This window comes from Mustela lutreola, chromosome 6, assembly GCF_030435805.1.
Source record: "Mustela lutreola isolate mMusLut2 chromosome 6, mMusLut2.pri, whole genome shotgun sequence".
NCBI lineage: Eukaryota > Metazoa > Chordata > Mammalia > Carnivora > Mustelidae > Mustela > Mustela lutreola.
This window is the reverse complement of record NC_081295.1, coordinates 81235362-81253912: the sequence shown is the minus strand read 5'-3', so window position 1 is coordinate 81253912 and position 18551 is coordinate 81235362. Positions and strand designations below refer to the sequence as shown.

Sequence of the window (18551 nt, the reverse complement as noted above, 5' to 3'; positions counted from 1 at the left end):
TCAGGAATTGCAAAACCCTGAGGCGATACAGTCACTACTGCGGAATGAAGAAGCTGCCCTGTGCTTGGGTGTTAGTGTAGGAACGCTGGCAGAGGAGTCCCCAGGCATCAGACATACAATGACTGGAAACACAGGCACAATCATTGCCATGCATGGAGAGAGACCTTTTGAAGCAGTCAGACTTGCTGTTATTTGACTATGCTCCTGATAAAGGCAACTGTAAGGAAGATCTGACCAGGTACCCCAGCCACATATTTTTGGAAGCTGTTTTACTTACTTTAGTGTCTCTGCCAGGAAGAAACTCTGCTGCACGTCATCGTAACTCTCGTGTCTCTGATAAACATCCCTTAGGCCTGAATAGCCTCCGTTCACTCGGCAGTGATTTTCCAGGGCCTATGTTACAAGGAAGAGGGGGAAGAAGAAAACAAATTTCAATAAATTGCTTGTCACCAATTTTTATCATGAAACTGCCAAATTGAAATAAAAAGTTGAATGATACACATGGAAGAGTTTTAGGCAAAAATTAAAAAAAAAAACACACACAAAATTCAAATGCATATAAAGTATAAAAAGTTAGGCTGCCTGGGTGGCTCAGTTGGTTGTGTCTCCTTTGCCTAAGGTCATGATCCCAGGGTCCTGGTATCGGGTCCCACATTGGGCTCCCTGCTCAGCAGGGAGGTTGTTTCTCCCTCTGTGCTTTCCTACCTCTCTCTCAAATAAATAAATAAAATCTTTAAAAAAAATAAAGGATGGAAAGTTAAAGACTATACAGACAATATATCAATATATCTCAACTAATTAGAAACGCTTCTACATTTAATTATGAAATAATTTTTCAGTGATATATATTTATTTTTTTAAATAATTTCCTCCTGTGGTCTAGAGCAGGGTTTATCAAACTAGGGATGGCAGGCTAAAACCAATCTGCTGTTCATTTTGTAAATAAAATGTTAACTGAACCATGGCCATGCTCATTTGTATACATATTGTCTGTGGCTCCTGTTTCATTACAATGGCAGAGTTGACTACAGGCAAACCTTGGGGACATTGTGGTTTTGGTTCCAGTCCACTGCAATAAGTGAATATAGTGATAAAGTGAGGCAGGTGAATATTTTGGTTTCTCAGTGCCACAACAGTTGACACTTTCTTTAACAAATGATTTCTCTGCAGCACACAATGCTGTTTGGTGGCACTCTACCCATGGTAGCACCTCTTTCAAAATTGGAGTCAATCCTCTCAAACTTGCGGCTGCTCTCTCAACTAAGTTTATGCAATACTCAAATCTCGGTGGTCATTTCAACAATCTTCATAGCATCTTCAAGAAACCATTCTTTGCTCATCCAGAAAAAGCAATTCACCATCTGTTTTAAGTTTTATCATGAGATTTGGCAATTCAGTCATATCTTTTAATTTTAGTTCTCTAGTTATTTCCACCACATCTGCAGTTACTTCCTCCTCTGAAGTCTTGAACTCCTCAAAGTCATTTGTGAGGGTAGGTATCAGCTTCTTTTAAAGCCCTGCTAATGTTGATATTTTGACCTCTTCTATAAATGATGAATGTTCTTGATGGCCTCTAGAATGGTGGTTCTACCACCATTGAATACCACAAGGTTTTCAATGGACTTTGCCCAGATTCATCAGAGGAATCACTATGTATGGCAGCTATAGCCTTATAAAATGTATTTCCTAAATGCTTAAAGTCAAAATGCTCCTTGACTGGTGGGCTGCAGCATGGATGCTCTGTTAGCAGGCATGAAAACATTCATCTCATTGTCCATCCCCATCACAGCTCTCGGTTGATGGGGTACACTGTCAATGAGCAGTCATATTTTGAAAGGAATTTTTTTTTTTTTTCTGAGCAGTAGGTCTCAACAGCAGGCTTAAAATATTCAGGAAACCATACCATCAACACGTGAGTTGTTACCCAGGCTTTGTTGTTCCATTTATAGGGCACAGGCAGAGTAGATTTAGCATGATTCTTAGAGCCCCTAGATTTTTGAAATGATAAATGAGCACTGCCTTCAACTTCAAGTCACCAGCTACATTAACCCCTAACAAGTGAGTCGGCCTGTCTTTTGAAGCTTTGAAGCCAGGCATAGACTTCTCTCCAGTTATGAAAGTCCTAGATAGTATATTCTTCCAGTAGAAGGTCATTTCATTTATATTGAAAATCTGTTGTGTAGTGCAGCTATTTCATTAACGATCTTCTCTAGATCTTCTGGAGGACTTGCTACAGCTTCTATGTCAGCACTTGCTCCTTCACCTTGACCTTTGATGTTATGGAGATGGCTTCTTTCCTTAAACATCTCTTCACAAACCAACATCTTTTGTTCTGCAGATTCCTTGCCTCTCTCAGCCTTCACAAAATTGACCAGAGTCAGGGACTTGCTCTGGATTGTGCTGTGGCTTAACGGAATGTTGTGGCTGGTTTGATTTTCTATTCAGACTACTAATCGTTCCCCCTATCAGCATACTGCTTTCTTATCATTCCTGTGTTCACTGAGGCAGCACTTTTAATTTCCTTCAAGAACTTCTCCTTTGCACTTACAATGTGGCTGTTTGGCACAAGAGTCCTAGCTTTTTGGCCTTTCTTGGCTTTTGACATGCTTTCCTCGCTAAACTTAATCATTTCTAGCTTCTGATTTAAATTTCAAGATGTATGATTCTTCCTTTCACCTGAACACTTAGAGGCCACTGTGGGGCTAGCAACTGGCCTAATGCCAGTATTGCTGTATTTCAGGAAATAGAAAGGCTCCAGGAGAGGGAGAGAAATGAGGGAACAACTAGTCTAGTCAGTGGAAGCATCAGAACACATTTATCGATCAAGTTCTCTGTCTTAGCAGGGTGCAGTTGTTTGGCCCACCATAACAATTACCATAACATCAAATATCACAGATCACACATCACCATAACAAATGTAGTAGTTTTGAAAAAGTTTTGAATATTGTTAGAATTACCAAAATGTGACACAGAGATATGAAGCAAGTAAACGCTGTTGGAAAAATGGCACCGACTAGACTTGTTTGACACGGGGTTGTCACAAACTTTCAATTTGTAAAAAAAGAACAGCAACAACAAAACAGTATGTGCACAGCACAATAAAGCAAATACAGTAAAATGAGGTATGCCTATAGTTGCATGTGATTCCCAGGCCCACTTCCCTCTGGCTCTTACAGAAGTTTATTGAACCTCGATCTAGAGAGACTGTTAATATCAAATGGGAATAAAACCCAATAAAGGGGCACCTGGGTGGCTCAGTGGTTAAAGCCTCTTCCTTCGGCTCAGGTCATGATCCCAGGGTACCGGGATTGAGCTCTGTATAAGGCTCTCTCCTCAGCCTGCTTCCTCCTCTCTCTCTCTGCCTGCCTCTCTGTCAAATAAAACAAAAACAAAAACAAAAAAATCCCCAATAATGAAGAAAGTGTACTGGACCCAAAACAGCTGCTACTAGATAAGATACCCAGAGTATCTTATTTTGTAAACAGTGATGGTGGAGTACTAATTAGTGATATTGGTGACAGATATCAAAGAAGAAAATGGAAAGCGGTGAAAAAAAAATGTGGCTGATATCTATTTCTAAAAAATGTTTTCTTTTCTTTGGTATGGAATGGAAGAAAATGGGATGACTCCACTTCTTAACTGTCTAGAGAGAAATAATCCTACATTCCTGAACTTCTCTGACTATAATGAGTATTTGGAAAAGAGATGGGTTGGGCAGTGTGAGAATGAAAATTTACTTAACAACCTAAAAACTTGCAGGCTACATGAATAAAGAAAATATCTCATGATTAGGTACTTTTAAAAAGTCAGTGGGAAAATAAGATCAACTTAAAAACTGCTCTGATTATATTCTCTGTTGCAGACAACAAACCAAGCAGGCGGAAGCCTGCAGAAATGAACTTCCAGGCCCTATTATTTTTTCCTTCCTTCCTTTTTCGGACAGAAGTTCTTTTTGATTAAAAAGTCAAATACCGGATTCATTGGAGTAGGCCAAAGATTATTTGTAAAAAAGTAAAAAAAAAAAAACAAAAAAAAAAAACCCGGGATTTAGAAGAAATGGATGTTTGTTGTTATGGGACATAATTAAATCCTACTTTCAGACATTTCCCAAAAAAGATTTTAACAACAAAACTTTTTCTTGCTTTCTTCCCTTGAAGTTCTTTGGTGATACGCTAATGAGAAGACCATGCATGATAAATGTCTACTCCTCTCTCCCACAGAAATTTCTACAAGTTCCTTCTTTGTTCGTTTGTTTCTTTCTTTTCTTAAGATTTTATTTATTTATTTTACAGAAAGAGAGGGGAGAGATCACAAGGAGGCAGAGGCAGACAGAGAGAGGAGGGGAAGCAGGCTCCCCGCTGAGTAGAGAGCCCGATGCGAGACTCGATTCCAGGACTCTGAGATCATGACCTGAGCCGAAGGCAGCGGCTGAACCCACTGAGCTGCCCAGGCGCCCCTCCTTCTTTCAATTATAGGAAAAGAATTGTTTTGTGGGGTGGACAATGCCCAGCTGTTTTCCGCTCACTTCAGCTCACCCTCATTTTTTTTCTTGCTCAGTCCTAACGTGGTGAGCCATAAGGTGCCCAGAACACATTCTAAAATCTCAGAAGAGGGGGCTGAATCCTGGCCCTAGACTCCTTAACTGGGGCCTCAGATGTTCCCTGACCCAGGCAGCTTCCCTTTGTTTATCACGGGGTTGTCGTGAGAATAAAACAAGATGAAGACACACTTCGCAGTGTGACAGGGACCTTTCAGAGGTTTAGAGAGGCCCAGCTACTTTCACTTTTTGAGGTTTTTGGCAAAAAAAAAAAAAAAAAAAGGGTGAGGAATGCCAAAGATGCTTTTTTAATTTATTTTTTACTTTTGAAAAATGAAAATGAAAATGAAAAACCATCATGTCAAATCTAAATTTTAAAACTTTAGGATTATGAAGCTGGGGATAAGCAGCCCACCCGGGCACCCATCCCAGGCCCCTGGCTTTACAGTATCTCGACAGTGGGAGCAGTCATGTATTTATGCTGTAGTCTGATTAGGACATCATTTTACTGCAATTTGTTCTTGGGACTCTCAGACTCTAGGCACAGGGACCACCTCGATTTTACGTAGATATTTACATTATTAGCGACCATATGTGGCTGGGGTGTGCTAATAGCAGAGAAAAGAAAAACAGGAAAATGTTTACAGTTAGCTGGAACTCTAAACAAACCCAGACCACAAGTGACTGCACCTCTTTAGGGGGAGGAAGGGAAGAGCAGAGCAAGCAGCATGAATTAAACCGTAAGTCAGAAGGGAGAGAAAAACATTGTCTTATCTTGAGGTTAAACAGGTTAGACAAACCGCTGATCCAGGGAGATTTCCAAGAAATTGGAACAATGCTAGGGAACAATGCTCAAAGTAGGGCTGAATGGGTGAGTTGGGCCTGGGCTCATTCATAGAACCTAGCAAAACAGACATATCAAAGAGCCTGCCAATAGGGATCAAGCCTCGGAGGGGAGAAGCAGGAACTGGGAAGACAAGTCTCTTTCTGAGAGCCAGAATGTCCATATGGCAAAGGTCAGATTTAGGAGACTGTGTGAAAAAAGAAGGAAAAAAAAGTCCCTCTATAAGGCTTATCTGCTATGGACCAGGGGAGACATCACATAATCCATACATACACATGTATTGACATTGTATAATCCATATTTACCAACACATATATGAATACATAGGCATAATTTATAGTAGAGCTTTAACAGAATATTATACATAAGAGGGAGGAATTGAACGAAGTTTCCATGACATTACTGAGAAGATGCAAAAGAACTATGAGGTAAATGTTATTTTTACCAAGTAGATTCACGAGTGTGTGAACATCTGTGATTAACGGATTGTTGGTAACCTAGTACTATATGCTGGCTTACATAATTTCATATCTTGTTCGACTTTATGATTGTTCAGTGTTGCTACTCAGAAATTTAGCTAAGATGTGGAAAGCAGGCTTCTCTAGTGTATCAGTGGAAGAATGCTGGAAAGGGATGCCTCGTTAGAAGACAGGGAGATGACTGACAAATACTTTGCAAATAGCAAGTATGGGTGAACACAAGGACGAAACAAAGTCGATGTGTTGATAGGAACTAATATAGTTGCTAATATCATTTGACCGCAATTTTGATGTAAGCCAGGGGTTTTTACAATCTACCAAAAAAACAAGTTGGACCACCAACTGTGGGAAGTAACACTCAGAAGAGAGGTTATTGAGTCACACTGTTCAGCCCTGAGAGACCACACGTGTCACGAGGAGGGGGAGGGAAATGATGGATGAGGATGGAGCAGTGGACAGAATGTGCTGTCTTCAGGTAACTGAGAAGATGAAGTGTAGAAGAGAGAAGGGATTTTCTTCCCCTGGGACCCCCAGAATACAAAACACTGTAAATTCTGGTTTCAAAAGAAGTAACTTTTTAACACTTGCAGCCATTAAAAAATGGAATTACTCTATTAGTAGTATATATATATATATTTTTAAAGATTTTATTTATTTATTTGACAGAGAGACAGCAAGAGAGGGTGCCCAAGCAAGGGGAGTAGGAGAGGGAGAAGCGGGCTTCCTGGCTGGGCAGGGAGCCCGATGCAGGACTCAATCCCAGGACCCTGGGATCATGAGCTGAGCCGAAGGCAGATGCCTAACAACTGAGCCACCCAGGTGCCCCCGTAGTATATTCTTTTTTAAAACTACAAAGTCCTTGAACTAATGAGGAAAAGCCATCTGGCAAAGATGCTACAAGGAGGTCTTGACTTTGAGTGGAAGGCTAGTCTATGTGATTTTGAAGATATACTCCTGTGTTTTAGTTTGGGTTCCCCTAAAATTGGAGCATGAGACAAGGGTCAGATGCTGAAGGTTTTTAAGGGAGGAGGTATCAGGAAGGGAATGAGCAGAGCAAGTGAATGGGGGATGGGAGAAGAGCCTGTGAAATGCACAGAGCAGGTGACAGCTGTGGGCCATGAAGGCTGCCTCCTACTGAAAACCCTGAGGAACGACACAGAACACATCTCAGAGTTATTCTGCAAAAGGGAAAGACTGGGCTAGCTGTTCATCAACTCTAAAACCTCACTGGTTCAGGACTGCCCTCCGTGGACTTAACACTCCCGTTCCCCTGACCACAGCCAGCTGCCTAGGAAGAAGCTCAGAGCTGAGGTAGCTGAGAAGCTGAGAAGCTACCTCAGCTCTGAGGGGGGTGGAGGGGGGAATGCAGGGAAGCGGTCCTTGCAGCTGTAGTTGAAACAAAGGAGGGCCGAGGGGATGTCACACAAGGGAAAAGAGAGCCACCACCCTACCTCTGTTGAGCATTTTGTGGTTTAAAAAATACAAGCGTCGCAGTACTCTCCCTTCCCCACTATACCTGAAGCACTAGTGGCAAAAAGTGAGGGAGGGGTTTGGGGGTGTCTATGTTGGGCACAGGGAGACAATCTTACATCATATCCTACACTAGAAGTTAACAGAAGACAAAAATCAGTACACAAAAAGACAAAAATCCTAACCCCTAAACCAATTTATTACCCCACAAACAAGCACGCTCCCCTGAAGAACCAAGCAAACCAAACTTTCCCATCCACAGGCCACAGAGATTTACTCATTTCCACTCTTGCATCAGTTTTCTGTCATACATTTTTCACATTTTAACATCTCTAAAATTGGCATGTCATAATTTAATTGGTAGTGTAGTACTTTCTTAGTGGTATACAAAATAATGGTGTTTCTTATCAATTAGAGTGTTTTACACTTGATGAAATACCTTATTCCTGATATTTTCAATATAAACTGATATTTGCAAGGTGTCTATTAGCCTTAATTATTTTGCTGTCCTATTAAAAATGAAAATAATTTCCTATCACCAAAGCTTAGATGAACCTCAAATTTTATACATGTTTTCAGAGGAGAAAACATAAATTTATAGAAACTGGAATTACCAATGACTAAACATAATTAGAAAACTTCACAAGAAATAAAAGACAAAAAGAGGCCTAAAGAATCGTTATTACTTAAAATGACTAATGACTAGTGATAAGGCACACGCTACACGAAGAAGGTAATAAGCAAGATTCATCTACGGCTTCCTAAGATATTAGTTATAACTCACACAAAGGCAATCTGTTCATTTTAGATTTCCTGAGAAGTTATTTCTAATGGTCAGGTTTTAAAGACAGCTAATTTTGTAACAGTGAGTATAATTAAAGTGTTGGCTTGTTCTTATCTCCTCAGTACTCCAACACAATTCCTTCCAGAATGATAGCTCTTAAAATTAACATTATTTGATGCACATTCTAGAACGTGCAGCTACTGGGCACCAGCACATGGTGTTCACCAGATTAGTTTGGGAAGACGATATGCCTTGTTCTCTAGGATGAGACCTAAGGGGTGATGGAGACCATTCGAACAGCGCATTGGATAGTCAGAAAGCTTATAGATATTCAGAGAAACCTGAGATCAGTGAACGAATATTATTGCATAAAGTAGTTCTTTTATGGGTTCTTTCTAAAAGTTAGACCTAAGTAACTAATTTACTCTGTGAAAGAATTTCAATCTAAAATGAAACAGGAACCGGAAGACAGAAAACAGAAAATCTTACGCATGTGCTCTTAGGAAAACAAAACCTAACGACCAAGAGACTGATTTCTCGTACTTGCCAGATTTACAGAAAACTGGTAATATTGGGATGATAGGGAGTTGGCCAGGGGTTGCCTTATATCAACCACTTGGGAAGTTTTACTTATGGTTTTCAGACGAATAAACGAGAAATGACCCAGGTTGGGCTGGTCTCACAAAATAGCTCAGTTGAGCTTTATTTGTATGACTGGATTGCTTTGCCTGCTCAGGGAATTCTCAGAGCTGGTCCCCATTTGTTTCTTATTTTAACAGCCTACGTTAACTGAATTCTCTCTTCTTTACATTCCCTGTCCATAAATACAGCTTACCTCGAATGTTCAACAAACTCACCTGTAGTCTGCTGAACTGCTATTCCTCTGCTGTTTTTGAATAGACTCTTCTTTTCGGACAATTTTGAGTTTGCCTCAGTTTACTTTTTTTATTTAGATTTAATGTCTAAGTGCAAGCATCTGTTTTCATTTCAATACCCAAAGATTCATTAAAAAAACCAATGTAGTGGTTTCTTGAAACAGACAACAGGCGGGGGTAATTACCCCAAGTTGTCAGTAACTGTGGAATTCAGTGATCATTATTTCTATGGCTGTGGGAACTTAATTTTATAAGATGCCTTTCTTGATATCTCCTCCAGTATCAAAATAGGTATATTAATATCGCTGTTACCTAAAGCAAAGCTGATGCCAGGAATGTAGAAGAACAACTGAAAACATTCATTCTTAAATTGGGAAAAAATCTGATTAAAGCTTCAAATATCAGGATTGCCTGGGTTGCTCAGTCAGCTGAGTGGCTGACTCCTGATTTCAGTTCAGTTTGTGATCAGGGTCATGAGATCGACCCCACTGGGCTCTGTGACAGGCATGGAACCTGCTTAAGATTCTCTCACTCCCCCTCTCCCTGTGCGCCCACCCTCCTCCAGAGCTTTAAAAATCATAGAAAAACTGATATGTTAAATTTATAGAAATCACTGAGCATTTTTTCCTGAGACATTTATGTCTAAGAAATGTAAACAAATTAAAACATCACCTCTACGGCTTCCCAGGCCCATTTCCTGTACTTTGGATCATGAGTTAGTCGCCACATGTACATGTAAGTCTCAACCACCTCTGGTCGTAGGATGTAGTACTTTTCATTTTGCCTTGTAGCAATGGCTTCAACGCCGCCATCAAACCTGAAAGCTTCTGGTCCCAGTTTCATATCTAAAGGGCGTGCGAGGGTGACAAGGGTTATTGTCTTAGACACTGCTCAGTTCTACAGCTTAAATGAAACTAGAAAGTACTCTATAACATTCAAGAGAGATGCCAAAACAATCATTGTAAGGAATGGTTATAAACATCCTATAATAAACAAAATTCAATATACTTTTAAAATACAGTCATCTGAGAGTCCTTTTTAGAACATTGCCATGATCTGTTATTTCTTTCATTTAACCACCATTTACTAAGTGTCCCCCAGGAAGGTACAAGGCACTACAACACCCCTCATTAGTTAGCTGGAAAACAAGTGTTTGAGAATTCTATATCATTATATCATGAAAGGCTATTTAATCTTTGTTATTCAAATTCCTGCTTTATAAGAAGGGAGCCAGACTCTATTTCATGGAGGTACTGAAAAGATTAATAACGGTTTATAAAATACTAAGTTTCTTTTGCACCTGAGACAGAGATTCTTACCCCATGTTTTTACCTAAAGCAGGGTCAATAAATTAGACTTGCTTAACCCTGTATGGCTTCAATTCCTGTTCCTTGAGAAAACTAAGGGTAGATATTTTTATGTAGAAAAGCAGTGCTTCTTGAAGTAAAAAAATATATATATATATATATATATATATATATATATATATATAAACTCATTTATAATGTTCATCATGAGCTTCTACTTTCACGAGGCACAATGGATATTCTTTTAATGGCAGCAGTGACAATGTTCCTTATGGAACAAAATAAAAGCCTGTGGGAATAGATTGAAAAGGAAGAGAATCACAGGTACTCACAGGTGCGATTGTAAGACTCATAACAGGTTCGGGCAATTTCAGCCCCAAGCTGCAGGTAGTGCTGGGTCAGGCCTGCGGGAGCGTCGTCAGCCCCAAGTGCAAACATGCCCCCAGCAAAGCAGGTCAAGTGGCCCATCTTGTGTTCCAGGAGGCCCCCTTTCCACTCTGCGATGTAAGTCAGCCCCGTACTAGACTTGCGGATCAAGTGAGTCTCGATAGCCTGCAAATCAAACTTATTCTCAACATTTTAAAGTCTCTTCCAAATTTATACTAAAAACGCTGTCAACACTAAGGGAGAAAAAGGATAAAGCATCACTCACAGTTTGAGTTTGGGACCATCAATGTGATTTGACCTGAAATTTTGTTATTGCTGTCTATATTCCTTCCTTAGTCTCTGCCTTAATAGTCTAGTTAGTTAGGATTATCAGGGCTGGGCCAGCCCACTTGGTTTTGCCTGCTTCTGTGACCAAACATTTGTAGTCCTCAGACCGCAAACACTGTCCCCTTCTCAAAGACAGGCCACTGGTGTAGAGGAAACAGTTAATGCATTTCCATTTTCGCAATGGAGCAAAAACACAAGCACAAGTCTCACTGTGGATGAAGAACAGAGCTCATCTGCGTATAAAGTCAGGAATCATTTCTATAGTTTATCATAAAGTCTGGGGGTGAGGGAGTGTTGCCCCGCCTTTGGCTCTCCTGGGCTCAGAGCTCAGAGGGTGGCCAACTGAGGCGGAAAGGTGTGCCATTCTTGAGTCCAATTGCTTGGCCCCAAATTTCAACTCTGACACTATTTGTGAACTTGTTGGGTAATTTGTTTGCTGTATCCCTAAATGTCAGTATTCTTAACCATGAAAGAATAGTAGGGGATAGTAGTATCTTCTGGGAAAACTCTGCAACATCTAGTTTATGAAGCCATCAATACTGTGACCAGCACCTGATAAGGTTCATTTATCATCATCATTCACACCTCCATTGTAGTAACACTTGAATTAAGTTCCTCCCTAATAATTTCATTAAAAAGCACATTAGTATATAATAAGGGGGAAAAAGACACATAAAAAGATACTCATCATCACTTATCATCAAGGAAATGCACAAGCAAAACTATAATATCACCTCACACCTGTCAGGATGGCTAAAATCAATAACACAAGAATCAACATGTGTTGTTAAGAATGTGGAGAAAAAAGGACCCCTCTTGCACTGTTGGCAGGGATGCAAACTGGTGCAGCTACTCTGGAAAACAGTGTGGAGGTTCCTCAAAAAGTTAAAAATTGAGCTATTTTATGATCCAACAATCACACTACTGGGTATTTACCTGAAGAATACAAAACCGCTAATTCAAAGGGATACGTGCATCTGTACACTTAGAGCAGCACTATTTGCAAGAGCCAAGACATGGAAACAGCCCGAGTATCCACTGACTGATGAGTGGATAAAGAAGATTGAATAATGGAGTATTATTCAGGCATAAAAAAGAATGAAATCTTGCCATTGCAACTATATGGATGGAGCTAGAGAGGATAATGAGAAGTGAAATAAGAGAAATAAAAGAAATAAGAGAATGATTTCAGTCACATGTGGAATTTAAGGAACAAAGTAAGTACAGGGAAAAAAAATGAGAGAGACAAACCAAGAAACAAACTCTTCCTTACAGACAACAAACTGACGGCTACCGGAGGGGAGGGAAGACGGCTGCAATGAGGATGGGGATTAAGGTGGCCCCTGTCATGGGCACAGGGTGATGTCTGGAAGTGTTGCATCATTCTACTGTACACCTGAACCAAATACAAAACTGTATGTTAACTAACTGGAGTTAAAATAAAAACTTAAAAAAACAATAAAGGTCTGTAAATTGGGGATAAATGATGTTTACAAAAATGATTTGTAAAATATCTTTTATTTTTTGCTCTAGGACTATTGATACTCTTTACCATAGACAGAAAATAATATAAGCCTTATATTGTAAAAAACAAAAATGAAATATAACTGTTTGGAATTACTGACTTTGAAATTACTGTAATAGGGAATGTTTCTTTCCCCTCCCAATTACTTCATAGAAGAAAAAGAGCTATGACCATGTGTATACCTGTTATAGCATTATAAAAAAAAAGAGAGAGAGAGTTTTTAAGGAAGTACATTTGGGCATAGCAGACACAGACAAAACTTGTGATAGAAAAGAATGAATGAAAATGAATGAATACATAGACGGATAACACCTTTTCTACTTTTATTGGAAATAAACAATTGAAACCAAGATGGTAAGAAATAAATGAACACACTACTGCGCTCACTAACCGTGGTTAGCTAATTTTACTGATGGTCTAGTTATTACATTAATATTTCTTTCTAATTTAATTGAACACTTATTTACACTTCTCATAGTACAAACTGCAATAAAGTTCTTCAAGCAGATACTTGTTCATCACCCAAGAAATTATTCTTTCTATATGGCAAAAGTTACAGCTTTTGAGCATGGACTAGAAAACCATTATTATCCTGTTATGGATCCTGAATAAAGTACTCTATTATTTTTGGCATGATTCTGCCCAAGCTGTTACCTCTCAAAATAAACTACAATGATGTTCCAAGACCTTCAAAGCGATGTTTGTGTGACAGTAGGAAAGCGTAAATAAATATAAAGGAGGAAAAAATAGTCTTCAGTGTTTCTAAAAAATGCGTTAAATCTGCAGAGAATTGATTAGGAAAAAAGAATATCATGTATTTTGTGATTTTAGCCATCCATATTTGAAAAAAAAATTAGTTTAATGAAAGCTTTAGAAACCTAAATGTCTAATACGTCATGTACTCTGGTATCATTCACTCCAGGGGACCCTTGGTAGAATAAACATCCACCACAGCGGATTCTTCTCCACACTGGAGAAGAACGTAACAGCCAGTTGAAAGCTCAAGGTATTTTGTTATTAGAACAATCAAAGAAAAGAGACCATGCTGGGATTAAATGCTTTCCAAAGTCTAGTTGAAGCTAAAAATGAAAAGCTGTATCTCCAGTAACTCAACTGTCTAGGAGCATAAAGTGTGAGATCCTCTCCTTAGTAAGAATGTTTTTTGTTTGTTTGTTTTTATTTTATTTTTTTAAGTACAGCTTAGCAGAAAGAAACTTTGCTATGTGAGACATGGTCACTTCTCAAAGCAGAAATTTAATTGTTCTAGCTTTGCTTTCCAAGTTGAAAACACAATGGATTCAGAATGTTTTAACTATTAAGAGAAACAGGAAACACTTTACTTCATTTGTTTTTCATGGATTTTTCTGTCAATGGTTTATCTAAATACGATATGTTAAAAGCTGTGTGAGTATAGTTCTAGAAACTGGGGGGAAATATTCCGAAGAACATTTTAAAGTTGCTTTTCTTAGAACATCAAGATCTTAGGGGGCCACTTTAATGGTAGAATAATTAAAATATCTGCTAGGATAGCAATGAAAAAAATGATAACAGAAACTATGTTGTTTGGAGAATTCCCTAGCTTAAAACTTGAAACCTCATAGGAATGAAGAAAAACAAACCTAGCAGAGGCCATGTGGACTATATCCTAGTTTGTTTTTTATGTTCATCATGTGCCTTAATTAAGGCTGTGCTAAATGAAAGCTAATGTACTAACTAAGGCCTTCTAGTGCCTATTTGTGAAGTGGTAAAGAGTTCTATCTCCTGTACTTAGTGATGCTTCTTACTGACCTTGGGCGGGAATCACAGTACTATTCAATCTGGCCAACCAGAGCACAGCAAGTTGCATTTATATTTAAATATTTTATTTATTTATTGGACAGAGATCCCAAGAAGGCAGAGAGGCAGGCAGAGAGTGAGGGGGAAAGCAGGCTCCCCGCTGAGCAGAGAGCCCGACGTGGGGCTCAATTCCAGGACCCTGAAATCATGACCTGAGCTGAAGGCAGAGGCTTTAACCCACCGAGCCACCCAGGCACCCTGCATTTATATTTAAATGAATAAACTGGACCATGTCTAAATTACCCAGACCTCCTCTCAGGGAGACAAATTTTAGAACAGTGGCTATTGTTACTGGGGAGTTACAAATTTCCACTCCCTCCATGAATTAATATTCTCAACTACAAAAAAAAAAAAATTCTAAATAGTCAATAAAAGAGTCATTTTTCTGATTTAGCCATAATTTTATAATATTATTTGAGATGCCTTGATAATATAAAAAAATGAGTCATCATATAAATACTTATCAATCACAAAGTTACTTGGTTCTGCTAAAAAATTTGTTTCTGAAAAGTTGGGTGTGAGTTCAAGTATTTTATACAAAATATTATTTTTTTGCTTTATTTACTTTCAAATTTTATTTTTATTTTTGATTGAAGCTTACATTTGCTTAAGGCTTAGTTTACTCTTACGCTGGCCACCTCCTATATATTTTGCTAAGTAATTTCTAACTTATTTTTACTGACTTATTGCATATAAAGAACACTTGAATGTAGTATGGAAATTCTTGTTCACAAATAAATCCACAGTTGTGTGGGAAAAAGAGACAAGTGTTGACACAAATTTTAGTTTGAATTGTGGTTCCAAACTCAAAATTTCTGAGGTTCCGTTCTCTTATCTAAAAAGTCAAGTAAAAAATATCTAAGCTATCGTGAGGAGACAAATACTTCACATAAAGTACCTAACACACTACTTAGCTCACAGTAAACTATTCAACACATACATGTTCCCTCTCATTCCTCCTCTGTTATAAAGGATCATAGGAAACTATTAATGAGTTCAGAGTTTTTTTTTTTTTTTTTAAAGATTTTATTTATTTATTTGACAGAGAGAGATCACAAGTAGGCAGAGAGGCAGGCAGAGAGAGAGAGGAGGAAGCAGGCTCCCCGCTGAGCAGAGACCCCGATGTGGGACTCGATCCCAGGACCCTGAGATCATGACCTGAGCCGAAGGCAGCGGCTTAACCCACTGAGCCACCCAGGCGCCCCGAGTTCAGAGTTTTATTTGAGAGCACTGTCTATTTATCTCTGGAGATAAGTTTACTTCAAATGGAGGTAGCCATTAGGAATGTCTGTAATCTTGGGCAATTTTAACTTTGTCAATTTCCAGAATATAAATTTAAGATTTGTTCCTCCCCATGACTTTAATTGTGATTCTAAGCATGGAACTCATACTCCTTGAAGAAAAATACCTCTTTCTTAGATATGTGAATCTTTACTGAGGTGTGAAGCGCATAAAACACTTTCAGCTGCTCTGTTAGAACTCAACACATCAAGGGGGATTACTGTTGTTATAATTACATTAGCAGACACTGAACTGAGCCTAACTGGAGATATTTTGTAACCCACTTGTGTAGTATTCCATTTCCCATTAAAGACTGATTAATATGCAAAAGGTAAGTTAGTTTAGTGGCAAAGATGATTAAATATTGGTTTACCTGAATAGCATCAAAATACATCTTCTTAGCTTCTAGATCTGTCTTGTCAGACATTAACCACGCCTTGAGCAAATATTCATAAAAGCTGTCTCCGAGTCCTCCGACTGATACATGATCTGCAAAGAGAAGAAAATGAATTTTAGAGTGATTGAGGCTTTAATTCAGATAATGCAGCAAAATCACATTAGTAACTAGGATGCAAAACCCTACGTCAACTGCAACTCAATGTTACATTTAAATTCCGACAAATCTCCTGTTTTCAGGAAGATGTTCTGAAACAAGCAGATGTGCCGTTAACTAATGCGATATACTCTAAATAATTACCAGGCTAGCTTTGTAAACACAGAGATAAAAAATATATAATCAACCCTAATTCCAAAAATCGGTTTTTCTAGTTAAAAACCACCAAATTAAAGTGTTTCACAGCATATATTCAGATAGATTTTGATTGCTTTAGCACTCAAAAACATAAACTATGTCAAATGCTATGAGTATTAGCAAACCTTGAAGAGAACTGGCTTGCAATAAAACAGGAAACTCCTTAGCTTCTTGTGATTATTATTTGATGGGATTTCCAGTGTTACCAATCTATATGGTCAACATCCTTGGGGGAGGCTGGTAAGAAAGATGACAGGCAGGAGATACGTCCTTCCTAATACACTATTTCTACAATTCCCCCCCACTGCCATTTACTACACCAGATCCACTACATATAGTGCCAACAATCACATAATTTGTACGATAGGTATCCTTATTAAAAGTGAAAAGTGAGGCTGAGTGACGCTAAAGATGACACCAATGGTAAAGGCCATCTGATCCCACAGCGCACACAGAATCTCAATTTGGAACTGCTTGCTCTCTACCATGTAACACTGAATGTATTCTTCTGCCTACTTCTTGAATTAATTCTTTAATTTCTCAAGCATATCTACCTACAAAAACAGAGACATAACCTGTCTGAAATATCATTCTCAGAACTCTCATAGAGAGTTTGAGCACTACTAAGACAGCCTGATTTTGGAAATTTGCATTTTAAATTCATAACTCAAAATGAATTTTATGTATCTATTTTTTTTTAAATAAGTCCTTTGTTGACTCTGTCACATAAAAGTAAATCCATTTTTATAAAACTATCGAGACAATTTTCTCCTGATACCTCCCCAACAACTCCCCTTGGAGGTTTATATGGGGACCTATAATGGAACAGGTTAAAACTGAATTCATTCTGTTCCTTCACAACCTTACCTTCTGCCTTTGGTCCCTGTCTCACCAAGTGGCACCATCATCCTCCCAACCTTGTGAGTTAGTCATCAGAGAGTTATTCTTTATTTCTCTCTCCTGCCCCCATGGCTAATGAGCTAGTGAGCTCTACTCATTTCACCTCCTTTACATCTCTTGAATCTGTCCCCTATTCTGTCCTCATCAATACGATCCTGGATGAAGCTACCAATATTTCCTGCTTCCTCTGCAGTGGCCAATTATCTGGCCTTCTGTACTCGGATAGCCTGTAGCTATTTACATTAAAATTAATTAAAATAAAATAAAAACAATTCAGTTCCTCAGTCATATTGTGCTCAAAAGCTACATGTGGCCTTTGGTGACTGTACTGGAAGGGGAAGATATGGAACATTGCCATCATCACATAGAGTTCTAATGACAATGCCACTGCAATCTATTTCCCCATGAAAACCAATGTAACCCCTTACCATGTGAACCAGATCATCCTAATTGGAAGCCTTCAATGACAAAGACTCAAATCCTAGGTGTTTGGAGACTGGGAGGCCCTGCGTGGTCTCCATCTTCCCCGTGTCACCATCAGTCCTGCTCTATTGCTTTCTACCTTTTTGCCAAATGGCTCTTCTTCTGGCCCCTCAAAATAAGCAGGGTAATTTCCACTTCAGGCACCCTACAGGCATTGTTTTCTTTGCCCAAAGTGCATGCCCTACCTCCTTTCCCCTTCACTTAATAATTCTTCCTCATACTTCCTATCTAGGATTAAATGCTGCCTCCTCAAAGATGCTTTCCCTGACCTCCTAATAATACATTTTTTGATAGCACATGTCTACCACACTTTGCAACTTCCTAAAATGGTGGAATTTTTTCTCTGTCTCCTCTATAAGATCATGATCCAGAGGACAGGGACTAGACATATTATGTTTCCTGGTCCACATCAGCCCCTGAAAGTAGCTTTCATATAGCAAGTAACTGAAAAGGATAAATTCTTGTAAGTCAGTCTTAATAAGGACTACTCCCATTCAAGCTAGAAGGGCTATATTTTTAAGTAGTGAAAAATGAATTTTTATTATTACAGGAAGTCCAGTTTTAACTTTAATGTAAAATTAATGTTTTACACCTGTAAGGCTGGTTCTTAAAACAGCAGTTTGAAGTGACCTTTGCAATTTCCTAAATAAATTACCACAGAAACCTCTGACATTTACAAACTAAATACACTAAGTACTATCTCATCAATAACAAGCCCTGCTGTTATAAACATGATTGCAGGAGACAAATGCAAGTGATGCATGG

General features: G+C 38.8%; 1 protein-coding gene across 2 annotated transcripts in view; it reads right to left on the bottom strand.

The window, feature by feature from the left end:
- The window catches only part of MAN1A1 (mannosidase alpha class 1A member 1), a 167325-nt gene that overhangs the window by 2923 nt on the left and 145851 nt on the right, over positions 1-18551 (bottom strand). For both annotated transcript variants that reach the window (XM_059177709.1, XM_059177710.1), the window contains exons 9-12: positions 16026-16141; positions 10629-10848; positions 9662-9834; positions 278-393 (exon numbers count right to left, since the gene is read on the bottom strand). In XM_059177709.1, the coding sequence (XP_059033692.1) occupies positions 278-393; positions 9662-9834; positions 10629-10848; positions 16026-16141 (625 nt within the window). The remainder of the gene's footprint in view (positions 1-277; positions 394-9661; positions 9835-10628; positions 10849-16025; positions 16142-18551) is intronic.